At 37.1% G+C, this 27,204-nt stretch overlaps 1 protein-coding gene across 1 annotated transcript in view; it reads left to right on the top strand.

Moving 5' to 3' along the window:
• REL (REL proto-oncogene, NF-kB subunit) overlaps positions 1-21,569 on the top strand; it is a 36,664-nt gene extending 15,095 nt beyond the window's left edge. The window contains exons 4-10 of the mRNA XM_052648239.1: positions 2,400-2,491; positions 13,861-14,001; positions 18,430-18,534; positions 18,645-18,857; positions 19,437-19,505; positions 19,648-19,719; positions 20,788-21,569. Coding sequence (XP_052504199.1) covers positions 2,400-2,491; positions 13,861-14,001; positions 18,430-18,534; positions 18,645-18,857; positions 19,437-19,505; positions 19,648-19,719; positions 20,788-21,569 — 1,474 coding nt within the window. The remainder of the gene's footprint in view (positions 1-2,399; positions 2,492-13,860; positions 14,002-18,429; positions 18,535-18,644; positions 18,858-19,436; positions 19,506-19,647; positions 19,720-20,787) is intronic.
• The last annotated feature ends 5,635 nt before the right edge of the window (positions 21,570-27,204 follow it).

Below are 27,204 nucleotides of genomic sequence, written 5' to 3' on the forward strand. Positions count from 1 at the left end.
TGTTATTCAACGTGGGTTAGTCTGAGTGGTTGCTCATGATTGTGTTCATGTTAACATGAAATATTTTGGATGAGAAATCTACAGAGGTGATGCTGTATTGTTCTCAAAGTAATACTTCAGGAGATGGTGATACAAGTTTTTTCCCATTGGTGATATTAATTGGCATTCTATTGTAAAGAAAAACTTACCCATATTCCCCTGCCTCAGTTGAAAAAATACCAGTATAGACTCATGGATTCTTTTTTTGACAGATAATTTTGTTGATTTATTTTTGTTTGTGCTGGGTCTTCGTTGCGCACAGGCTTTCTCTATTTGCAGAGAGCAGGGGCTACTCTCTAGTTGCGATGTGTGGGCATCGCTTATTGTGGGGCACAGGTTATAGGGTTCACTCGCTTCAGTAGTTGCAGCTCCCTGGGCTCTGGGGCACAGGCTCAGTAGTTGTGGCACACAGGCTTAGTTGCTCCATGGCATGTGAGATACTCCCAGATCAGAGATCTAACCTGTGTCTCCTGCATTGACAGGCAGATTTTGAGCCACCAGGGAAGTCCAGACTCATGGATTCTTATAGTCAATGCATTGTAATTGAATGCTAATCTATTACTAGCATTATTATTCTGATTTTCACATTGACACAAATTTGACCAACGCAAGTCCTTTCAGTGGAGAAGGAAATGGCATCCCACTCAAGTATTCTTGCCTAAAGAATTCCATGGATAGAGGAACCGGGCAGGCTTCAGTCCATGGGGTTGCAGAGAGTCAAACAGGACTGAGCGACTAACCAGCACACACAAGTCCCTTCAAACTGTTTACACCTGCTCTAGACTCCGAGCTCCATGAGAGGAGGGACTGTATATTCCCATTACTCATCACAGTCCTTGGTACATAGTAGGAACTCCAGAACTTGTTGAATGAATATGAATGAATGAATAATTGACTCAGATAATCTCTGTCATCTTGGTTTCCTTATGTCAAAATTTATGTGTGAGTAGCACTCAAATAGGATTATTCAGATGAAACTATCAAGTAATGTGTAAATATCTTAAAACAAAGAGTCCTTTAAAATCTTTTGTCAAAGAAAAAGTGAGACCCAACCTAAGAATCTTTCAAAGAAGTGGAATACTTTTGAAGAGAAATATGGTTTTAGGGTTCAAGAAAGGATTACAAGTTCAAGATTTATTTTTTAATTATTGGAGGCAGAAGAAGGAAGTGCTAAAGATATTTTAGGTGTTAAAAATCACAAGGGTGGTAAATATGAAAAGCATGAACAGTAAGACAACAGAGCATAGAGGGGGCAAACACGGCAAGTGACCTCCTGTTGCCAAGGGCCATGTGAAGTTTGAGCAAATAGTAATGTTATTATAACCAAGTTTTGCTTCTTTATTCACACCCACCCAATTTTAATGATGTCATGGTTTTTCCATGTGGGAACAAGTATGACTAGTGGTGGTAGGGGAGTTCCCCCCACCATCATCTGTACTACACATATGCAAATTGGTAGTATTTGTAGCTGTTGAGAAATTTTCCATAAATGACATTTTGAAACTCTGGTTAAATATTATTGTTAGTTTTAAATATCTGTCTAATAAAAAAAATACATAGTTTGATGCTTTCTTATGATAAATGATTATTATAACTTCATGTGATAAGGCATAAAACATATTCCACTGCTGTTAGTAGTGAAGTCATTTGTAGTCAGAAACCAGATGTCTGTGGAGTGGAGAGGCTGAAGTATAAGAGGACTAGCAGGCACTGCAGCCAACTGGAAAACCCTGTGTGAATGGGTCTGCAGGTACTTAGCTCCAGGCAGGTGTTTCTGTGCCAGTCTATTGTTGCCTTTAAAATATTCAAGAGAAAGCAGGAATGTTTATATGCAGTTACCTGAGTTTTAAATGTTGGTAGTCTGCACACATTTTAAAAACATGTAGTCAGCATTTTTATGAGCTCAGCAAAACTATACATGTAGGTGTCAGCCTGTGGGTAACTTTTTATAAGTTTTGTTTTATATTATCAAATGTACAGATTCTATTGATTTGATCATGAATTTTTTGGGGAGGTGAATTTTAGCTTTTTGGTGTTGCTTTCCTATTAATCTTTGTCTACTTTGATATATTTGATGCAGGAATGTTAGTAACATATAACTGTAAAACACTGTATATAAAAGTACTATAGTATATATTACTTTTCTCTTTAACAGTTCTCTTAGAAATATAACCCCATTTTTTATCCTCACATCTTTATCATAGGAATTGGAAATGTATTTCATGCTTTTAATATCTCCATCTGACATTATGATGACTCCTCAGTGTTGGATATATGCTTGATTTTTGCAGTATTCTTTAGTAAAATCTCATTTGTGTGTCCCTGTGTTAGCTCTTGAAAGTTTTGTGTTTCCCTTCTAGTTTTCAAAATTTGGGTATTCGATGTGTGAAAAAAAAAGAAGTAAAAGAAGCTATTATTTCAAGAATAAGGGCAGGAATCAATCCTTTCAATGGTGAGTATGTTTGATTTAATTATTTCTATTATTTGGATATTTAGTTATTTGTGTTAAGTGATTTCTATTTGTATCTTTAACCTGTGTTTTAAAAGCTGTCTTAAGTTCTGTGTTCACTTACATACTTGTCTTACACAGTATCCGAGGAATGAAATATGTTTAAAATGCTTCAGTGTTGAAAAAAATTTCTTATGCAGACAAGGCTTTGTGAATTGTTTTCTGTAGTTTTCTGTAATAAAACCTTCTCAAAAATATTCTGATTCTCTTTGATTATGGCTTTCCTTTTGCCATACCAGCAGACAATTTATACTCCCCTTGCTGAATATTGAATAGGCACTGTGGTTATAAGGTATTGGAATGCATTTAACTCAAGGCATATTCAATGGTGAAGTAGTTTAGGAATAGTAGTATAGAAATAGTAGAGGCCATGTAAAATATCTTCATAGTGTATTTATTTAGTGGATTTACTAGAAATTCACTGTGAATGGATTTTATTGGGAATGGCACTGTCTGGTGTAGCACCTGGTAACTGTGCCACAATTGCTACAGTAAAGGTGAGGGCTGCTGACACCCTGCACCACGGTAGTCTCCTTTGTAAAGTCATCTGCAGTCACTTAAATGTGTATAATTCAGGTATTGAACAGCTATACAATTTTCAAAGAATAGATTTCTTTGTCATATTTAAAATATGCTTATAGTGTTGGTTTGTGTTTTTCTCAGATGTTTAAAAACAATTTAAGTGATATGATAATTTAAGGAATATGCTCATAGATAAGTAGTGTTTTGTGAATTATAAGGTCTATATCTCTTTTCTCTAGATCTTTAGTTTTCATACTATTTAGTATAATGCTAAAAGCAAAAGTCCCTTTCTTCCTCTTCAGTGTTACTCACTGTAAGAGACTACTGTTAAATTCGATGAAAATTTTTCTAGAATTCCCTTTTTACATGTGTCATGTATTTATACATTCTTAAATATAAATGGAATCATGTTACACTTCCTAATCTACTGTTTCTTTCTTTTCACTCAGGAATATATCTGAAATAACTTTCCATATCAGTACTTATAAATCTATTTTGCTTTTTAACAGTATTCTGTGGCTTAGTTAGGCTTTAATTTGTTGATCTTGTTGTCTATTAATAAACATTTAAGTTATTTTCAATTTACTAAAAAGGCTCAATTGAATATATACTTTGAACTCTTGTGTGATGCTTTTTCCTTAAATTGATTATGTTCCACTTCCTTATTTATAAAATGGAGATAATTATAGTACCTACCTCATAGGTTGTTATAAGAATTAAATGAAGTAAAATATGTGAAGCACTTATTATGTACTAGGAACTATTCTAAGTGACATATAAGTACATGTTATTAACACCAAGCCTTGTTCTGGATTGGTAAAAAGAAAAAAAATATTTCAGCAGTGGCCCATCTGCCATTCTGCATTTTCCTTTTTAATACCCTTTCCACTGGAGTTCAGATTTGGGTTTGAATTCCAGCTCTGCCCCTGCTATATACTGTGTGACATAGGAAAGTTAAGTAACCAAAGCTTTGTTTTTCTTTGCTGTAAAGCAGTGCTGTAATGATAAAATAAAATAGTGTACATGAGCTACTTAATACTTAGTAACTGGTAGCTATTATTTATAATCTCCTTGTTTTATACTACATTATGCCTATTTCATACTACGTCTAGACTAGATGGCCTCTTTAATTTAAAAGTTGGCCTTTTACTTTAGCAATGAAGCAGAATTTTAAATAAGCATACTTTGACCCAGACATTTTCTACTTTTGAAATTTATCCTAAGGAAACAATACCTGGTGGAGCTAAGATTTGAAAACAGTTACCTTGGCTTTCAGGTGCATGGTTTTATCTCAACTATACTTTATAACTCCCTGCCCTCATTAAAATAATCTTAGAACAATGCTTTAGCATATTACTATGATTAAAAAGTTCCAGTGGTTCCTTAAATAGTCTAAAAATTAAATGGCCTTAAATTGGAAATTTTCTACATGTAGCTCCAACATATGTTTCCTACCTTCTCTTCCACTGTTAACTCTATTCCAAAAAAACTGTTTTGTTCACTTACCCTGACCAGTTCTCAGTCAACCTTCTCTGTTCTCACCACCATTGGTCTTGATCACCCTCCAGGCAGTTTGTACATTCTACGTCCAGAAATATTCTTGTGAAACCAGTATCAATCATTTCAGAATTGTGCTTATTATCCTTCAGTGGCTCCACATCATCTTCATCAGTGACTCTCAATTTGAATGTGCGTAGCACCCTCTTAGTACTTGCTAAAAATGTAGAATCCAGGCCACATTTTCCCCTAATTTGATAGTCTGGTGTGGGGCCTTGAGTGCTGCATTTTAAGAAAACATCTAGATCCATGTTTCTTAACTACAACTCACATTAAGAAACAGATTTTATTTCTCTACTCAATAGATACACACATAGATTAAAAAAAAAAGCAATATTGTTACTTCGTGTAATATACTGTCTAATCTATTCCTTTCCATTTTATTGTATTTTTTTAAATAGAAAAAGCATGTCCAACCCAGTAAATTAATTTTATGACCAGTGGCCCTGAACTCTTAGTACAAGCAATACGCCCTCCATCTGTTCTGTTCTGTTCCATTTCTTTTCTTTTTTTTTTTTTAAGAAGAAGCTTAGTTAACCCACTAAATTAATTTTAGAACTCAGTTCAGTTCAGTTCAGTCGTTCAGTCGTGTCTGACTCTTTGCGACCCCATGAATTGCAGCACACCAGGCCTCCCTGTCTGTCCATCACCAACTCCCGGAGTTCACTCAGACTCATGTGCATCGAGTTGGTGATGCCATCCAGCCATCTCATCCTCTGTCGTCCCCTTCTCCTCCTGCCCCCAATCCCTCCCAGCATCAGAGTCTTTTCCAGTGAGTCAACTCTTCACATGAGGTGGCCAGAGGACTGGAGTTTCAGCTTTAGCATCATTCCTTCCAAAGAACACCCAGGACTGATCTCCTTTAGAATGGACTGGTTGGATCTCCTTGCAGTCCAGGGACTCTCAAGAGTCTTCTCCAACACCACAGTTCAAAAGCTTCAATTCTTCTGCACTCAGCTTTCTTCACAGTTCAACTCTCACATCCATACATGACCACAGGAAAAACCATGGCCTTGACTAGACGGACCTTTGTTGGCAAAGTAATGTCTCTGCTTTTGAATATGCTATCTAAATTGGTCATAACTTTTCTTCCAAGGAGTAAGCGTCTTTTAATTTCATGCCTGTAATCACCATCTTCAGAGATTTTGGAGCCCCCCAAAATAGTCTGACACTGTTTCCACTGTTTCCCCATCTATTTCCCATCAAGTGATGGGACCAGATGCCATGATCTTCGTTTTCTGAATGTTGAGCTTTAAGCCAACTTTTTCACTTTCCTCTTTCACTTTCATCAAGAGGCTTTTTAGTTCCTTTTCAGTTTCTTCCATAAGGGTGGTGTCATCTGCATCTCTGTGGTTATTGATATTTCTCCCGGCAATCTTGATTCCAGCTTGTGCTTCTTCCGGCCCAGCGTTTCTCATGATGTACTCTACTGGGTCTCAAAGTACAATTCAGAAATTTCTGCCCTAGATGATTCTAATGCTGGTAATCCATGGACCATACTTTGAGGAACTCTGATATACTGGCTAGATTGAGTTTCTCAAGCATAGCATTTAAAGCCCTTTATATTCTGATCCTTGTTTTCCATTCCAGCATCATCTCTAGGTATCATCTTTTGCCTCAGTGCTCTTCTGTTTGCAGTTGCTTGCATGAAATGCTTTAATCTGTCTGGTAAATTCTTTCTGCTCATCCCTCAAATTTAAGGGACACTTCTTTCATGCTTTCTGTGACCTTCTTGGAGCGAAGTTATCTGTTTCCCCAAAGTGCTGTTTATATTTCTAACACTGTTTGCTATAAATTTATTTATATGTTTCTTCCTCACAAAATTGTGAGACTCTGAAAGGTAGGAACCGTTCTTCTGTGCATCTCTGGTACCTGGACCAGTGTCAGATACACAGAAGAAACATAATTAAAATATGTTGACAGAATAAATAAATAACTGAATGAACATGCTTTGCTTGTACTTGTCTACTAAAAATACTCAAATTGCTTTCCTTTGCTTTCCTTATCTGAAATGCCTTTTCAGTTCTCTTGAGCCCAAAGTCCTATTCCCTTAATTATACCATTCACTTAGCAATTGATCACAAAAAAGCTTTATGATACCTATTAGGTCATTCAGTTGTCTTCTGAGATGATTTCATGCTTATTGTAGACAGTGTCTCTAATGGAACTTATTTATATTTGACTTTGGCACATAAACAATGTATTTGTGTTACTGTTATATTAGATATTTATCTTTACAGCCAAGTACCTTCAGGCAGTGTGTTTTCTCCCTGTATACAGTAGGTTACTCATCTTAACTACTTATGCATTCATTCCTTTGACAGATTTTTACCTTATTTTATCCTTATAGTCCCAGGTTGTTCTTGGTGCTCAGGATAAGTCAGTGAATAGAACAGATAGAAATTCCTGCCTTTGAATAACTTATATTCTAGGGAGAGAGACTAGGAGTTAACAATTAAACTTAATAAATAAGTATATAATTTATTGGGAAGCCCAGGTGGTACAGTGGTAAAGAATCTGCCTACCAGTGCAGGAGGTGCAAGAGATAATGGGTTCAGTCCCTGTGTAGGGAAGATCCCCTGGAGTAGGAAATGACAACCCACTCCAGTATTCTTGCCCGCAAAGTTTTATGGACAAAGTAGCCTGCTGGGCTACAGGCCTTAGGGTTGTAGAGTCAGACATGATTGAATGGCTGAGCAGCCATACACACATATAATTTATTAGACAGCTAGAAGTACTAAAGGATAAAAACAGCAGTGTAAGGAGCCCGGAATCTGTAGTTAGGGGGATGAGTTATAAATTTAAATAGAATGGTTAGAGTCACCTCATTCTCTATTCTGATGTGGTTTTTGTAATAGAAATAAATATTCTGTGTTTTATTGTTTTTCCTAGACTATTGAAATAAAACCTAGAATGTGCATTTCTAATATTAAGCAAAACGTATAATATCTAATCCCCTTGAAAGAACTCAAAACACTAAAAACTAATGGAAGTAATGTGAACTCAAATGTAGAGTTACCCTTTCTTGGTTGTTTATTCTGTGTTATTTTCAGAATATACCAGTAAATTCTACCACTTGTGTAGGAATTTGCCAAGCTGAACTGACACTTTTTAAAATAGATGTATCACTTAACACAGGAAGATTCTACTGATAAAGAATTACAAGATTAGTATCTGACTTTGTGTTACATATTTATGATATTTAGAAACAGTGGAATTGAAAATGTTTAGCTGAATGGGATCTACCAATTCTGGTCTATAGACAATCTGATTATGACAGTCCATTTCCTAAAGATCAAGTATGTGAAAATACAAAGACTATTAAAAATGGTTTTTGCTTTTGTGTATATCTAGGATGTTTAAGGTGAATTCTTTCTTGCTATTAGTTCTTTAAAATAGTAGCTCTCTCTTGCAGAAAGGGACATACAGTAGTTAAGTAGTATTAAACTTGAGGCTTCATGTAAAATACCAGTTCAAATTATCTAATATGTGCTAAAGTCTAAATTAGATGGAGGAATTTAATTAAGGGCACTGATAGCAAATTTTAACTATGTTCATTTAGCTGGCACCAAAAAGAAAAAAAAGAGAGACTTCATGGGGGACTCTTACTGCAAAAGCAGGGAAAAAAATTTTAGCTATCACTTTCTGGCTATGTAATGACATATAAGGAATTCTAATATTCAGTGATTAAAGCTATAAGATTTTTACAATAAAGAATTCGCAATTCTGTTACTTTTATTAGTTACTTTATACTGTTTTTCATGTACAGAGGACACTGAGTTGTTGCTGCTGCTGGTGCTGCTGCTGCTAAGTCGCTTCAGTCATGTCTGACTCTGTGCGACCCCATAGACAGCATCCCACCATGCTCCCCTGTCCCTGGGATTCTCCAGGCAAGAACACTAGAGTGGGTTGCCATTTCCCTCTCCACTGCATGAAAGTGAAAAGTAAAAGTGAAGTCGCTCAGTCGTGTCCGACTCTGTGCTACCCCATGGACTGTAGCCCACCAGGCTCCTCCATCCATGGGATTTTCTAGGCAAGAGTACTGGAGTGGGGTGCCATTGAGTTGTTAGGGGAGCACAAAGACTATTTTACAGTTAAGTTTGGGAGGATAATTTTATATTGGTAGTCTGAAAGGGAATGCAGTTTAAAAAGACAGATAGTCTCTAATAGATTCTCCTCTCTAAAGTGTGGTTAAATACAAGAAAATAAGAGCCTTTCCTCACAACTTAAAGCTTAAAAAGCAAGAAGGAAGAAAAAGCGTTTGTGTACTTTGTTATCCTTTCTTCATTGCAATCATTTTAGAAAGCCTTCTTTATTACCCTGTGCAGAACTTGGGACACTTCTTATATGCCTTCAGTATAAAGGCATATGCCTTGAACATACTCCCATTATAACACTTTTCATGTTATTACATTATATAGTTTTAGCTTATATACCTGTTTCTCATCCAGACACTAATCTCATTAAGGGCAGGCACTGTCTTTTCATATCTCTATTTGGCATTTGTTTTAGTGTGTAGCACATAATAAAAACCCAGTAAATATGTTGAAAGAATAAGTAATGAATGGTAGATTGCTGTGACCATTTACCTTTTGCCTGGCACACAAGCACTTAAATGTTAGCTTTTACTGTATTATATCTATATATTTTAAGTAACAGAAATTTAATGAATTATCACTAAGCTTTGTTTTTCTTCCTTAAATGAGACATAGCTCTTAAAATTGTTAATCTATGTACTGTATATTTTTGCCCCATTAGTCACTTTTTAAATTTTAGTAATATTTAGCAATAATTAGAATATTGGAAAAGTCACATCTCTTTTGCTAGTAGGTGTTATAATTGATTTAAAAATTTTAATCCCTACTTTCAGAAGAAATCATGATCATATCTCTTTGATAAAAATAAAATTCTTACTGCATATACACTGCTCCTAAGACTGAGTGACATTTATTTATAAGGTGGCTTAAGGAGAATAATTGTTACCTTGTATTTATCCTTTTGATAAGGTATAAAGAGAAATTTTAAACTAGTTTAAGAGAAATTTAAGAGAATTTGATTAGTCTCATGCTTACTTTTGTTAGATTGGCAACTATCATTTTTCACATTGCAGAATTTTTTAAATAAGGCCTTTTGTATTATGCTATGTTTGTATTAAAAAGCCTACAGTAAACATTGTCTAAGTGGAGGAAATGGAAGCATTCACTCTGAAGTTAGGAATGAGAAAAGGATGTGCACTCTTGCTGCTTCTTTTCGCACTGTAGTGGAGATTGTAACCAGTGCACAGAGATCTAGTCACAACTGAGGAAATAAAACCAGCTATTGGAAGCTATTATTTACAGTGAGAATGCAAAAGGGTACAGAAACTATTAATACCTTTATTAATGAAAGGGTGAATGCACATAAAATCAGCATACAAAAGTCGGTTGCATTTCCATAGGACAGCAGCAAATAATTAAAGGAAACGTTGTCGGAAAATATAAGACACCTAGCAACAGATCTAAGAAATCATGATCAAGATTTCTTTAGAGAAAATTTCAAAATTTTATTATGAGATAATTGTTGTTTTGTTGTTTAGCGTCTAAGTATGTCCTATTCTTTTTGTGACCCGGTGGACAATAGCCTGCCAGGCTCTTCTGTCCATGGGATTTCCCAGGCAAAAATACTGAAGTGGGTTGCCATTTCCTTCTCCGGAGGATCTTCCCAACCTAGGGATCAAACCCACATCTCCTGCAATGGCAGGTGGATTCCTTACCACTGAGTCAGTAGGGAAGCCCATTATGAGAACACCTAGATAGATGGAGAGGTATATCATGTTCTCTATTATCAATAATATAAGATAGCATTTTTTACCAAATTGATATATAGGGTCAGTGAAATTCCAAACTCCCAACAAGAATTTTCAATAAATATGATAATATGATTCTGAACAGGAAAAGGAAGATAATTTATAGAAGAGGAACAGCAATGAGAAACTGACCTTATCAGCTATTAGGACTTATTATGAAGAAATAGTTATGAGATATTGGGGTTTATTATGAAGAAGTACTAATTAAGTAGTATTGTGGTAACAATAGACTAAATGACCAGTAGAGTAAAACTGAGAGCCCAGAAACAGACTTATGAAAATATGAAACTTTAGCAAACAACAGTGGTAGCATGTCAGATTAAGAGAAAGGGAGGAAATATTGATAGCTGAGAAATCAAGCTGAGGAAAGTTGGATTCCTTGCCTCTCGCCATCTATAAAAATCAGCTTTCAAATGCCTTAGATTTCAGTGTAGATGAATACTTTAAAAATTCTTGGTATAAAAGAAAAAAAATTATATATATTTATATATATAAACCTCAGTATAAAATGTTGTAGATTTTAGTCCTTGGTTTCTATAAAAAGATAAGACATGAAGTGTTTTCTATAAAACAGTTGATAAATTTGATGACATTTTAAATTTCAGTTTATTGTGTTTTTCAGTTCTATTAAATTTTGCTTGGTTCCTTTTCTAATAGTTTCAAGTACTCTGCTGAACTCTCAGTATTATCTTTAACTCCTTAAATATATTGAATATAGTTATTTTAAGTCATGTGTCTGAAAACTTAATTATGTGGAATGTTTGTGGTCTGTTTCTATATGTTCCTTTCCTTGTCTTAAAAAAAAATTTACTTTGTCGCTTACGCCAGGGCTTCCCTGGTGGCTCAGAGGTAAAGAATCCACCTGCAGGAGATGCAGGAGACCCAGGTTCAGTCCCTGAGTTGGGAAGATCCCCTGGAGAAGGGAATGGCTACCCACGCCAGCATTATTGCTTGGAGAATCCCATGGACAGAGGAGCCTGGCGGGCTACAGTCCATGGGATCAAAAAGAGTCAGACATGACTGAGCAACTAACACTTTCACTTTCACTTCTTCTTATGCCTGCTTATTTAAAATAGAGTACAGTATTCTGGCCTGGAGAATTCCATGGGCTGTATAGTCCATGGGGTCATAAAAAATCAGACACAACTAAGCAACTTTCACTTTCACCAGTCACCTTATACACAAAGTTTTGATGTCTCGGATATAATCTCCCTTCAGAAGGCTTTCTTGTGGTAAGTGGCTAGTCACACTAGAAGTCTGAGATCATCTAAAATTAGTGAATGATTTAGGTTATTTGAAGCTGGGCTTTTATCCCTGTGAGGTCTGGTATCTTTCCATCCAGTCCACCCTTACTCTGGGTTTAACTTCTCAAGAGCCCCAGCTAAAGCACTGGGCATTTATCATATTTTCTATCTTTGGCAGACCCTGCATTCCTTTATTTTTCATCTATAGTCTTTTGAAAGCTCATCTCAATTTCTCATCCTCTTAGCTACCTCTAAATTGGCAAGATATATCTGGAAAACAGGAAGCCTCTTATCCTGAACTTACCTCTCTGGGTTTCTTTGATCCTGACTTATAATAAATATATCTTTATTCCCATTCCTGGTTTATTAACCAATTTATTTTTCCTCCATGTACTATTTTAAAAGATTTTTAAAGTTTTCTTGAGGTCTTATTTATATACAGTGGGATCCACTCAGATGTATGTAACACCACCGTAGTCAAGATGAGAAATATGTCTACTACCTCCACTGTTACTACAAGATTTGTCTACCTCCCAGTCAATTCCCTCTCCCCTCTCTGGCTCCAGTCAGCTATTTGCTTTCTTTTGTCATCAATTAATCTTTCCTAGAATTTTCATGCAAATGAAAGCATGTGATAGATATTTTATATCTGGTTCCTTTTGCTCACGTAACATTTTTGAGATACATACATGTTTGTGTTTATATTCATAGTTCTTTTTTTTTTACATAGCTGTCACAGTTAGTTTATCCATTCACATAGGTTTGTTTTTGCACTTGTCAGAGCACTTTTCTAATTTATTTTTGTGTGTATTGATTACTCCTCTTAGGAATTGAGAAATATTGCCTTAAACTATAAATTTATAATGTTTAAAAAAATTATTTTGATGCTGTGGATCTCTCATTGCCTACCTAATTGTGCCAGCAGAGATTGCTGTGATACAGGTGTTTGTATTATAACATTTGACCTTTTAGTTGTACAGATATGTTTTTGTAGGCTCTTTGGAATTGTAGGCTTAAGAATGCTGACAGTGGAAAAATTTTTAATATCATGAAAGCTACTGAGTATAGTTTACATAAAAACAGTCAAAAATGTATTATCATTTTTATTATTGCTAACTGTGAGAATAAAGAATTTGGGTTTTAACCATTTTCAAATTTCATATTTCAAGTTTCAATGCTTTTTGAAAAATAAAATTGTCATATAATTTAATATATGTATTTCATGCTTTTTATAAACATGGCTGTTAGTTATAGTTGATTGCTACACCTTATAGTATTCTTTGAAAAGGCAGTTATATTTTCCTTTGGAACTAGATTTATTTTAAATAGCAGTTTAACAGACTGTCATATTATGTTATAAAGCATGTTTAAAAATTTTTTTTCAGAACTGTAAAATTTTCCTGCTGTGGGTTTTTCGTTTTTTTTTTTTGTTTGCTTTTCTTTTGAGGAAAGTTAAGTTTGCACATAAAATTTCTTAAGGAAATTAGCTGACTTAACTCATCTAGTATCCTCTTGTATTTGACCCCTAAAATATTGATCTATGTTTCCTGTGTATGTCATTTTTATGCAACACATATGTAAAATTTTGTAATAGGGTTCAGTGTTTTTAAGAGCATAGGCTCTGGATTCAGTGGCCTGAGTTTTGAATTCTTCTCTGCCACTTCTTAGCTGTGATACATTAGATATGTGATTTCATTTCTTTAAAATCAGTTCCTCATCTGTAAAATGGAGTAATTCTTATGCAGATTTTGGAGATAATTTGCAGAGTCCTTAATGCATGACTGAACTAAATACGTATTTGTTAAATTAGTGAATGAATGCCTAGTCTCTGTTGTATAAAACCTACAACCATTTTTTGTAAAAATTTGATTTATGCAACTTTGGGGTTCTGCTTTAAATACCAGATGACTGGGATAGTTACTCCCTGACCATGGCCATTACTTATGAATTATGATGGATAGTGAAATATATGATGAAAAGCATAAAAGGCTGGCTTGAGATTGTGTACCATTGTATTTTTGTTAGTACAGATTTAGATGCTACTAAAGGTTATTGGCTGTATTGGGCAGGGAGGAGGACTTAACAGGGCTTTAGTTCTATGTGACTATTCTATATTGTTATTTTTTAAAAAATGTACTATTTAGTCCCTGAACAACAGCTGCTTGATATTGAAGATTGTGACCTCAACGTGGTGAGATTATGTTTTCAAGTTTTCCTCCCTGATGAACATGGTAATTTGACAACTGCTCTACCTCCTGTTGTCTCCAACCCAATTTATGACAACCGTAAGTAATTTGTTTTTCTTGTATTTGTAGCCTTGCCTTTTTATTTTATTATTTATTTGGCCACGCTGGGTGTTTGTTGCTGCACGGGCTTTTCTCTAGTTGGAGAGAGTGGGGGCTACTTTTTTGAGGTGCGCAGGCTTCTCATTGTGGTGTCTTCTCTTGTTGTGGAGCGCAGGCAGTAGGGCACTGGCTCAGTAGCTGTGGTGCACAGGCTTAGTTGCCCTGCATCATGTGGAATCTTCCCAGCCTAGGATCGGACCCATGTCCCCTGAATTGGCAGGAGGATTCCTAACCATTGGACCACCAGGGAAGTCCCAATGTTAGCTTTTTAAAAAATTTTAAAGTATCTTGGCAATTTAAAAAAAATGAGTATGCTCATTATGGGAAAATTCAAACATTATGGAGTAGATGTTATCTATCTGGAGTAGACAACAAGCAGTGTAAACCTCCTATAATCTCTTTCTCCAAAGATATTTCATCAGTTTCTTCTTACTATATATACAACAAATACCTCATCTCATCATCATCATTCACACCATCTATTTTTTGGCAACTTTTTGAAAATCATCACTGTTTTTTTTTTTTAACTTTTTTTTTTCCTCTTAGAAACATATCTTGAACCTCTTTCCCTTTCAGGTACCTTATTCTTTTCAGTAGCTGCATATGATATAACTGTATCATACTTTTATAAATCACTAGCTTGTTACAAGGAATTTGGCTTGTTTCCCTCTCAATTTTTTTCTTTTTTCTTTAACAAATTGTATTGCATTAAATATATCCTATATGTGCCTATCTTGTGCAGATGTCCCTAGCATAAATTTGTTGAAGCAGAAATGTTGGCGAATGGTAGATTAAAGGATCTGGATATTTATAGTTTTAAAGATTATGAAATTGCCCTCAAATATTTCTGTGTATGTATACTCTTACATATGTGCCCACCAGTGGTGTATGACTATACCAGTTCTACATGCGAAAAGATAGTAGAACGTAGAGTTATAAAGGTAAGGTAAATCGGACTTTCCTCATCATGGAGAGCTTTGAATGCCAGGGAATTATTGGAATAATGTTGACGAGATAATAGGAAGTATGAAAACTGCATTGCCATAGGGTTATGGTCATGATTTTAAAAGTTCAATCTGATGAGAGTGTATGGGATGGATAGGAAAAATCCCAGTTTACAAGCAGGGAGATTTAATTAGAAGACGTGTTAATGTCTACAATTGAAATCATAAGGCTCTAAATAAACCAAGGCAACGCCATTAAGAAAGGAAAAGGATAGATGTGGAAGATTAAGGTATTGAGTGTCCTTTACTTGTTTATACACTAAAGCTTTTATTGCTATCTATCCTGTAAATTATTTTCCTAAAATTTTCCATCAAAAAGGAATAAAACATTCAGTCGCTCAGTTGTGTCTGACTCTTTGCGACCCCATGGACTGCAGCACACCAGGCCATCCTGTCCATCAGGCAGCTCTCAGAGTTTACTCAAAGTCATGTCCATTGAGCCGATGATGCCACCAACCATCTCATCCTCTGTCGTCCCCTTCTCCGCCCACTTTGAATCTTTCTGAGCATCAGGGTCTTTTCCAAGGAGTCAGTTTTTCACATCAGGTGGCCAAAGTATTGGAGTTTCAGCTTCAACATCAGTCCTTCCAATGAATATTCAGGACTGATTTCCTTTAGAATGGACTGGTTAGCTCTCCTTGCAGTCCAAGGGACTCTCAAGAGTCTTCTCCAACACCACAGTTCAAAAGCATCAATTCTTTGGTGCTCAGCTTTCTTTATAGTCCAACTCTCACATCTATATATGACTACTGGAAAAACCATAGTGGTTTTGAGCATTCCTTTGCTAGCGTGTGAGATGAGTGCAATTGTGCAGTAGTTTGAGCATTCTTTGGCATTGCCTTTCTTTGGGATTGGAATGAAAACTGGCCTCTTCCAGTCCTGTGGCCACTGCTGAGTTTTTCAAATTTGCTGGCATATTGAGTGAAGTACTTTCACAGCATCATCTTTTAGGATTTGAAATAGCTCCACTGGAATTCCATCACCTCCACTAGCTTTGTTCATAGTGATGCTTCCTAAGGCCTACTTGACTTCACATTCCAGGATGTCTGGCTCTAGGTGAGTGATCACACCATTGTGGTTATCTGGGTCGTGAAGATCTTTTTTGTATAGTTCTGTGTATTCCTGCCTAGGTGAGTGATCACACCATTGTGATTATCTGGGTCGTGAAGATCTTTTTTGTATAGTTCTGTGTATTCCTGCCACCTCTTCTTAATATCTTCTGCTTCTGTTAGGTCCATACCATCCCTGTCCTTTATTGAGCCCATCTTTTCATGAAATGTTCCCTTGGTATCTCTAATTTTCTTGAAGAGATCTCTAGTGTTTCCCATTCTGTTGTTTTCCTCTATTTCTTTGCATTGATCGCCGAGGAAGGCTTTCTTATCTCTCCTTGCTATTCTTTGGAACTCTGCATTCAAATGGGTATATCTTTCCTTTTCTCCTTTGCCTTTTGCTTCTCTTCTTTTCACAGTTATTTGTAAGGCCTCCTCAGACAACTGTTTTTGCCTTTTTGCATTTCTGTTTCTTAGGGATGGTCTTGATCCCTGCCTCCTGTACAATGTCACACACCTCCGTCTATAGTTCTTCAGACACTCTAACAGATCTAATCCTTTGAATCTATTTATCACTTCCACTGTATAATCGTGAGGGTTTGATTTAGGTCATATCTGAATGGTCTAGTAGTCTTCCTTATTTTCTTAATTTTAAGTCTGAATTTGGCAGTAAGGAGTTCATGATCTGAGCCACAGTCAGCTCCCGGTCTCATTTTTGCTAACTGTATAGAGCTTCTCCATCTTTGGCTGCAAAGAGTATAATCAGTCTGATTTTGGTGTTGATCATCTGGTGATGTCCATGTGTAGAGTCTTTTCATGTGCTGTTGGAAGAGGGTGTTTGCTATGACCAGTGCGTTCTGTTGGCAAAACTCTATTAGCCTTTGCCCTGCTTCATTCTGTTCCAAGGCCAAATTTGCCTGTTACTCCAGGTGTTTCTTGACTTCCTACTTTTGCATTCCAGTCCCCTATAATGAAAAGGACATCTTTTTTGTGTTTTAGTTCTAGAAGGTCTTGTAGGTCTTCATAGAACCCTGCAACTTCAGCTTCTCCAGCATTACTGGTTGGGACATAGACTTGGATTACTGTGATATTGATATTGCCTTGGAAACAAACAGATCATTCTGTCATTTTTGAGACTGCATCCAAGTACTGCATTTCAGACTCTTTTGTTGACTGTGATGGCTCCTCTGTTTTTTCTTGCCCACAGTAGTAGATATAATGGTCATCTGAGTTAAATTCACCCATTCTAGTCCATTTAAGTTTGCTGATCCCTAAAATGTTGATGTTCACTCTTGCCATCTCCTGTTTGACAACTTCCAATTTGCCTTGATTCACGGACCTAACATTCCAGGTTCCTATGCATTATTGCTGTTTACAGCATCGGACTTTACTTCCATCACTGGTCACATCCACAGCTGGGTGTTGTTTTTGCTGTGACTCTGTCTCTTCATTCTTTCTGGAGTTATTTCTCTACTGATCTCCAGTAGCATTTTGGGCTCCTGCCCACCTGGAGAGTTCATCTTTCAGTGTCCTATCTTTTTGCCTTTTCATATTGTTCATGGGGTTCTCAAGGCAAGAATACTGAAGTGGTTTGCTATTCCCTTCTCCAGTGGACCATGTTTTGTCAGAACTCTCCACCATGACCCATCCATCTTGGGTGGCCCTATACGGTGTGTCTTTTGTTTTATTGAGTTAGACAAGGCTGTGGGTGCAGCATACCTGGGTATGGCATAAACCCTCTTGGAGGAGCTCACCATTAACCCCACCATGGAGCCGCCAGAACTTACACAGGACTGGGGAAACAATCTTGAGGGCACAAACAGAAACTTGCGCACACCAGGACCCAGGAGAAAGGAACAGTGACCCCACGAGAGACTGACCCAGACTTGCCCCTGAGTGTCCAGAAGTCTCTGGCGAAGCTGTGGGTCGGCGGTGGCATGCTGCAGGGTTGGGGGCACTGGGTGTAGCAATGCATTCATCAGACCTTTTGAAGGAGGTTGCCATTATCTTCATTGCCTCCACCATAGTTTGGCCAAGTGAATAACAGAGAGGGAACACAGCCCCACCCATCAACAGAAAATTGGATTGGAGATTTACTGAGCATGGCCCCACCCATCAGAACAGACCCAGTTTCTCCCTCAGTCAGTCTCTCCCATCAGGAAGCTTCCATAAGCCTCTTATCCTTCTCCATCAGAGGGCAGACAGACTGAAAACCACAATCACAGAAAACTAACCAGTCTGATCAAATGGACCACAACCTTGTCTAACTCAATTACTAAGGTAGCAACCCATTAAAAAAAATCCTTTGTATTTAGGTGCTCCTAATACTGCAGAATTAAGGATTTGTCGTGTAAATAAGAACTGTGGAAGTGTCAAAGGAGGAGATGAAATATTTCTACTCTGTGACAAAGTTCAGAAAGGTATTTTTTGGGTTTTGTTTGTTTGTTTGTTTCATTGAATTCAGAATATATTTTAAATTGATTGGTACATTTTACTTTGTGTTCGAATTATTTGTTTTTGTAATCACTAGACGACATAGAAGTTCGGTTTGTGTTGAATGAGTGGGAAGCAAAAGGTGTCTTTTCACAAGCTGACGTACACCGTCAAGTAGCCATTGTTTTCAAGACTCCGCCATACTGCAAAGCTATAACAGAACCCGTAACAGTGAAGATGCAGCTGCGGCGACCTTCCGATCAGGAAGTTAGTGAATCTATGGACTTTAGATACCTGCCAGATGAAAAGGGTATGACCTTTTGTGTTAATGGTTTATGTGTTTCTTAGTCCTGCTAAGAACATTGTTTTGTAAGATATATTAGAATATAGTCATGTTATGTATTCACAATTTTCTTTTCCTTAAAGTTTTTTGTTGATTTTTGATTCATCTTTGTGCTCTTTGAATCTCTTTCTTAGGAAAGGTATCTGGGATAATTTCAACATATCTAAACTGTTTATCAGAAGTTGTTTTATATTTGAGATTCTGTTTTGGTCCTTATTGTACCTTCTTGATAGATGGCAAACTTGCCACTCAGAAAGTGGTCTCCATCTTGGTCCTAATCTGCCCTTAGCCCATTAATTGACCATTGGTTAACCTGTAGGTGTTATAATAAAACAAGATGAATATTATAAACTATTTTTTACTAAGAGAAAAATGCCCTTTATTACTGATTTGGGACATACTTTGTGACACATAGAAATCCATGTTATGTACATTTATTTAAAGCATTTTCTATGTAGGAATAAAACATCTATATATGTGTTAAAGGAGAGGAAGCAAAGCATACTCATTGATATTCACACATTTTCCCGATTTCTTTCTAACCAGACACGTATGGAAATAAAGCAAAGAAACAAAAAACAACTCTGCTTTTCCAGAAACTGTGGCAGGATTGTGGTAAGAATATTTTGGTTTGATTGGTATTTAAGTAAATTCGGTTTGGGGTTTTTCTTTTTTTTCTTTATTCAGTTTTTCAAATTTTAACTGGTATACTGTTGTTTTTCAAATTATATTTAATAATGGAAAAAATTTATCACAGGAGTTAATTTTCCTGAAAGACCTAGACCTAGTCCCCTAGGACCAACTGGAGAAGGAAGATTCATCAAAAAAGGTATTTTATGCCCGATACCGTATTCCTTGTGATCAGAGAGACCAATGTTTTGCACAATATACTAGAATTCTATTCTTAGTAATGAAAACTGAGTCTTTGATTTATTCCATTCCTACAAATTTTTTTCATGCTACGAATATTTAATGAATTGATCTCAGCTTCTGAAAGTCCTGTTAGCAACTGTGATTATGTTTGGGGATTTATTGTTTGAGAAATTACATTTCATTCCTATGATGGTAATTGTACTAATTACAGCGTGTCATGAAAGAAGTGGTTTAGTCCTGGTCAATTACCTATATTTATTTATAAAGTTTTACTAGAACACAGCTCATTTGATTGCATATTGTTTATGGTTCTTTTCTTGTACTATTATAGCTGCAGAGTTAAGAAGTTCCAATAGAGGCTGCATGATGCACGAAACCTAAAATATTTACTATCTGGCTTTTTATGGAAAAAAAGTTGCCAATTTCTGGTTTAGATCATTATCCAGGGTTAATTAGAAGTCTTTTTTTTTCTTTTTATGTTCTTAAATCAGTGCTTGTTCTTGGTTTAATATGTACAGCAGTCATATAATATGTAATTAAATATACTACTGCATTTTTTTCTGAAAATTTTATAGAACATTAGTGTGAGTTATATCATAATATGGCTTAGAAATTTATGTAGATTTCTCAATCATCCTTAATGTTTCCTCCATCCCTCCATTTTCTCCTGGAAGAAGAGAATATGAAATGATTTTGAATATTTAGAGGCCCATTAAGTGAAATTCTGACATTTATCTTTTACATTTCAAAAATACCTTTATAAGGCCTCAGAAGCTAGATTTCCACATTTAACTGAAATGAAATTTTCTATGCCAAAATAACTTACCAAATTATTTCATAGGCATTTGTAAAACAGTATTATGGAATTCAGTTTTGGACTTATCTAATAATTATCTCCTATTTAACATTTTTATTTGAAGTGTTACATTGATTTCCTTGAAAATTTTTTTATGAGTGTTTACATAATTTTAATTTAGAATTTTGTTCATTTCAGTTTTGTAAAACTACATTTCCTTCCCCACAGAACCAAACTTGTTTTCTCATGGTGCAGTTTTGCCAGAAACTTCCAGGCCTGTTTCAAGTCAAGCAGAATCCTACTATTCCTCCTCTGCGTCCATCTCAAGTACATTGTCACATCCTGCTTCAGCCATACTACCAATGGGTACTCAGTCTTCTTCAGGCTGGTCATCAATCGCCCACCCCACCTCACGCTCAGTCAATACAAATTCACTGAGTGGTTTTTCAACAGGGACACTTTCCTCTAATTCACAAGTTATCCCACCATTCCTGGAAATGAGTGATCTGAATGCTTCTAATGCTTGCATTTATAACAATGCTAATGACATAGGTAGAATGGAAGCATCATCTGTATCACCAGCTGACTTATATGGTATTTCTGATGCCAGCATGCTGCCTAACTGCCCTGTGAACATGATAACACCCAGTAATGACAGCATGAGGGAGACCGATAATCCCAGACTTGTGAGCATGAATCTTGAAAATCCTTCTTGTAATTCAGTGTTAGACCCAAGAGACTTGAGACAGCTCCATCAGATGTCTTCTTCCAGTATGTCAACAGTCACCAGCTCTAGTACTACTGCTTTTATTGCACAGTCAGAGGCATTTGAGGGATCTGACTTTAATTGTGCAGATAACAGTATGATAAATGAGGCAGGACCATCAAATGGTACTAATGCAAACAGTCATAGTTTTGGTCAAAATAGTCAGTATTCAGGTATTGGAGCTATGCAAAATGAACAATTGAGTGATTCATTTCCATTTGAATTTTTTCAAGTTAACTTGTAAGATATAAATGGTGATTTAAGAATTAAATCCTTTAAAGGTAACTATTTTGATGCTACCTTTATAAATGTAACATTTTATGTTTCCTTGACTGAGACTATACCATATTCATATACCCTTGGACCCTTGAACAACATGGGTTTGAACCTATGGTCCCCTTATATGCAGATTTTCTTTACTATGTCACAGTTGGGGCGTAGAGACCATCCCCATGGAAAAGAAATGCAAAAAAGCAAAATGGCTGTTTGGGGAGGCCTTACAAATAGCTGTGAAAAGAAGATAAGCGAGCAAAGGAGAAAAGGAAAGATAGAAGCATCTGAATGCAGAGTTCCAAAGAATAGCAAGAGATAAGAAAGCCTTCCTCAGCAATCAATGCAAAGAAATAGAGGAAAACAACAGAATGGGAAAGACTAGAGATCTCTTCAAGAAAATTAGAGATACCAAGGGAAGAGTTCATGCAAAGATGGGCTCGATAAAGGACAGAAATGGTATGGACCTAACAGAAGCAGAAGATATTAAGAAGAGGTGGCAAGAATACACAGAAGAACTGTATAGAAAGATCTTCACGACCCAGATAATCACAATGGTGTAATCACTCATCTAGAGCCAGACATCCTGGAATGTGAGGTCAAGTGGGCCTTAGAAAGCATCACTACAAACAAAGCTAGTGGAGGTGATGGCATTCCAGTTGAGCTGTTTCAAATCCTGAAAGATGATGCTGTGAAAGTGCTTCACTCAATATGCCAGCAAATTTGGACAACTCAGCAGTGGCCACAGGACTGGAAGAGGCCAGTTTTCATTCCAATCCCAAAGAAAGACAATGCCAAAGAATGATCAAACTACCGCACAATTGCATTCACCTTACATGCTAGTAAAGTAATGCTCAAAATTCTCCAAGCCAGCCTTCAGCAATACGTGAACTGTGAACTTCCAGATCTTCAAGCTGGTTTTAGAAAAGGCAGAGGAACCAGAGATCAAATCGCCAACATCCGCTGGATCGTGGAAAAAGCAAGAGAGTTCCAGAAAAGCATCTATTTCTGCTTTATTGACTATGCCAAAGCCTTTGACTGTGTGGATCACAATGAACTATGGAAGATTCTGAAAGAAATGGGAATACCAGACCACCTGACCGGCCTCTTGAGAAACCTATATGCAGGTCAGGAAGCAGCAGTTAGAACTGGACATGGAACAACAGACTGGTTCCAAATAGGAAAAGGAGTACATCAAGGCTGTATATTGTCACCCTTCTTATTTAACTTATACATCATGAGAAACGCTGGGCTGGAAGAAGCACAAGCTGGAATCAAGATTGCTGGGAGAAATATCAATAACGTCAGATATGCAGATGACACCACCCTTATGGCAGAAAGTGAAAAAGAACTAAAAAGCCTCTTGATGAAAGTGAAAGAGGAGAGTGAAAAAGTTGGCTTAAAGCTCAACATTCAGAAAACGAAGATCATGGCATCTGGTCCCAGCACTTCATGGGAAATAGATGGAGAAACAGTGGAAACAGTGTCAACTTTATTTTTTGGGCTTCAAAATCACTGCCAGTGATGATTGCAGCCATAAAATTAGAAGACGCTTACTCCTTGGAAGGAAAGTTCTGACCAACCTAGGTAGCATATTCAAAAGCAGAGACATGACTTTGCCAACAAAGGTCCGTCTAGTCAAGGCTATGGTTTTTCCAGTGGTCATGTATGGATGTGAGAGTTGGACTGTGAGGAAAGCTGAGTGCCGAAGAATTGATTCTTTTGAACTGTGGTGTTGGAGAAAGCTCTTTGAGAGTCCCTTGGACTGCAAGGAGATCCAACCAGTCCATTCTGAAGGAGATCAGCCCTGGGATTTCTTTGGAAGGAATGATGCTAAAGCTGAAACTCCAGTACTTTGGCCACCTCATGCGAAGAGTTGACTCATTGGAAAAGACTCTGATGCTGGGATGTACTGGGAGCAGGAGGAGAAAGGGATGACAGAGGATGAGATGGCTGGATGGCATCACCGACTCGATGGACGTGAATCTGAGTGAATTCTGGGAGTTAGTGATGGACAGAGAGGCCTGGCGTGCTGCGATTCATGGGGTCGCAAAGAGTCGGACACAACTGAGCGACTGAACTGAACTGAACTGAATTCATGGATGCAAAACCATGGAGACTGAGGACCAACTATACAGTTTTTTTTTTTTAATTGGAATATAGTTGCTTTACAGTGTTGTGTTACTCCAACTGTAGAGTTTTAAACAAATATTTCACTATATGGTGTGTGAGTACCCCAACCCCCATGTTGTTCAAGGGTCAGCTGTACTTATAACTAGGTATGTAAGGAGTTCCTCTAACAGACAATCTTTGCTTGGGAGCTTCTTGTTTTGCTGAGACAGACTGTGTTGAAATACAACAAACGTTCAGTGCTTGAAGCTGTAACCAAAAGAGAGGGAGGAACTCATTTCCTAACTTCAGGAAGAGTTAGGAAAAGTCTAGTATTCATTTCCAGAAGGCTTTTGCTTCAAAAGTAGATAAATCCCACAGACTGAACTCCTGGGCTGTGATGCATTGTGGAGTCCTACATGCAAAGGAAATTTACATAAACCAATGTATGATGAATCTGACATGTTAAATAATGAATAAAATCAAGTTTTCCATTAAAAAAAAAAACTAACTTTGGGTTGTTTTGGGTATGTAGAAACAACCCATACATACTTTGGGTATGTAGAATACAAATTTGCAAACAGTCAGAAAGGAAATTCCAAAATAGAAATTTAAAAGAGCTTTACTGTTTCTTCTTTTGAAACATTTAATAATAACAGAGTGTGGTGGGAATTCTATCCTGAGAGTCTGCCTCATTTCCTCAGGACAGACTGAGGGAGAACATTAGAGCAAGTCTTCAGTTTTTTCAGGTATGCTTTTTTATACTTCTTTTATAATGTATTAATGTATTCTTAGTTAAATGAATGAACTGATATTTGCTTTTAAGCAAATTTAAGGTAAAACCTGTAATGGCTATGTCATTGGAAAAATTAATTCCTTTATTTTGGGGGACCCCTAAAATAAACCCCAAGGTGACCCCTAAGGGGTTTTCTGAGGGTTTTTAGAGTTGCTAGATTTACATGTAACTCAAACTTCCTTTAAAATGCTAAGTTGAGGGACTTCCCTGGCGGTCCAGTGGTTGAAACTTCACCTTCCGATGCAGGGGGCGTGGGTTCAATCCCTGGTCGGGGAGCTAAGATCCCACATGCCTCGTGGCCAAAAAACCAAAACATAAAACAGAAACAATACTATAACAAATTTAATACTCTTTACAAATGAATAAACAAAAATAAAAAATTAAAAAAAAATAAAATGCTAAGTTGAGGAGAAGGCAGTAAGCTTTCAAGTAAGCTTTCAGGGTATGGGAGTTCTCTACATTTTGTGCTGTTTAGATCTATACCTTTAAAATTGCTTGACGTTAGCTTTACAGTTGTGTTCAGTCGCTCAGTCGTGTCCAACTCTTTGTGAACCCATGGACTGCAGCACACCAGGCTTCCCTGTCCAATACCAACTTCCCTGTCCAACACCAACTGGGAAGTGATGGGACCAGATGCCATGATCTTAGTTTTCTGAATGTTGAGTGTTAAGCCATCTTTTTCACTCTCCTCTTTCACTTTAATCAAGAGGCTCTTTAGTTCCTTTTCACTTTCTGCCATAAGGGTGGTGTCCTCTGTATATCTGAGGTTATTGATACTTCTCCCAGCAATCTTGATTCCAGCTTGTGCTTCATCCAGCCTAGCATTTCATTGATATACTCTGCATATAAGTTAAATAAGCAGGGTAACAATATGCAGCCTTGACGTACTCCTTTCCCAATTTGGAACCAGTCTGTTGTGCTATGTCCAGTTCTCACTGTTGCTTCTTGACCTGCATACAGATTTCTCAAAAGGCAGGTCATGTGGTCTGGTATTCCCATCTCTTGAAGAATTTTCTACAGTTTGTGGTGATCCACACAGTCAAAGGCTTTGGCCTAGTCAATAAACCAGATGTAGATGTTTTTCTGGAACTCTGTTGCTTTTTTGATGATCCAGTGGATGTTGGCAATTTGATCTCTGGTTTCTTTGCCTTTTCTAAATCCAGCTTGAACATCTGGAAGTTCACGGTTTACGTACTGTTGAAGCCTGGCTTGGAGAATTTTGAGCATTACTTTGCTGGCATGTGAGATGAGGGCAATTGTGCAGTAGTTTTGAACATTCTTTGGCATTGCCTTTCTTTGGGATTGGAATGAAAACTGACCTTTTCCAGTCCTGGGGCCATTGCTAAGTTTTGTAAAATTACATCCATGTTTTAAGAGGAAGAAGTTACCTTGGACCTTTTCTCTTCTGTTTGTTTTGTGTCCCAACTCACTGTGATCGCATACAGTTTCATGCTGTCAACTCCCAATTTTTACCCCTAGCTTAGACCCACCCCTGAACTCCAGACTTGGAGAGAGAGAGAGAGAGCGCACGTGTGTGTGTATGTAGAACAGCTTGTGTAACATGTCTACATAAAATTCTAATTAAAGCTCAAACTCCACACACTCAGAGCTGAGTTCTTAATCTTCTCTCCCAAACTTGCTTGTCCTTCCTCAATACATGGCAGTGCCATGTTTCTAGTTGCTCATATTCAAAACAATGGAGTCATCTTTGCTTCTCTCTTTTTATCTCCCATATATCCAATCCACCAACAAATCTGGTAGGCCCCACCTTTGAAATATATCCAAAGCTGACCACCTCTTTTGACCTCTGCTGTTAATATCCTGTTTCAGACCATATCTTCTCTTGCCTAGATTGAATTATCACTTCCCCAAACTCTGTTTACATCTTTGTGTTCCTCCAAGTCTGTTCTCTGTTCAGTAGCCACAGTTGTTCTTTCTAAAACAAATGAAATCATATTCACTTGCTCAAAAGTATCCAGTGGCTCCCCATCTCACTCAGAGTAGAGACAAAAGTCCTTTAAATTAGCAGGCCCACACTCCCTTCCTCTCCTCACCTCATCCACTACCATTTTCCCCTTCTCATTCAACTCCAGCCTCTCTGGCTTCAGCACTCCTCTTCAAAAACACCAAGTTCAGTTATAAGCAGCTAATGAAACTAAATGAGTAAATGGTGCTGAGTACTTTTTTTTAAAGCCACAGTTTCATTGTCTTAGTTAAAACAGGATTATTAAGAGGTGATTTTTTTTTTTTAATTAGAAACTTTAATTATAACAATGGCTTCCCTGGTAGCTCAGTTGGTAAAGAATCTGCCTGCAATGCATGAGACCTGCGTACAATCCCTGGGTTGGGAAGATCCCCTGGAGAAGGGAACGGCTGCCCACTCCAGTATTCTGGCCTGGAGAATTCTGTGGATTGTATAGTCCATGGGGTCACAAAGAGTTGGCCACGACTGAGTGCCTTTCACTTTCACTTAAGTATAACAACTGGAATTAAGTGTATTTTCTATTAATAAAAATGAATTTTGACCAAAAAACCCAAGTACACTCCTGCCTCAGGCCCTTCGGGCTTGGTATTCCCTCTGCGCTTAATGTTTTTCTCAGCTGTATATGTAGCTCACACCTTGCATCCTTCAGCCTCACTCAGCTGTTACTTGATCAAGGCCTTCCTTGACTGTATATACATTGGTACTCCATGTCTCCCCTCC

Source organism: Budorcas taxicolor, chromosome 11 (assembly GCF_023091745.1).
Source record: "Budorcas taxicolor isolate Tak-1 chromosome 11, Takin1.1, whole genome shotgun sequence".
In the NCBI taxonomy this organism is placed as follows: domain Eukaryota; kingdom Metazoa; phylum Chordata; class Mammalia; order Artiodactyla; family Bovidae; genus Budorcas; species Budorcas taxicolor.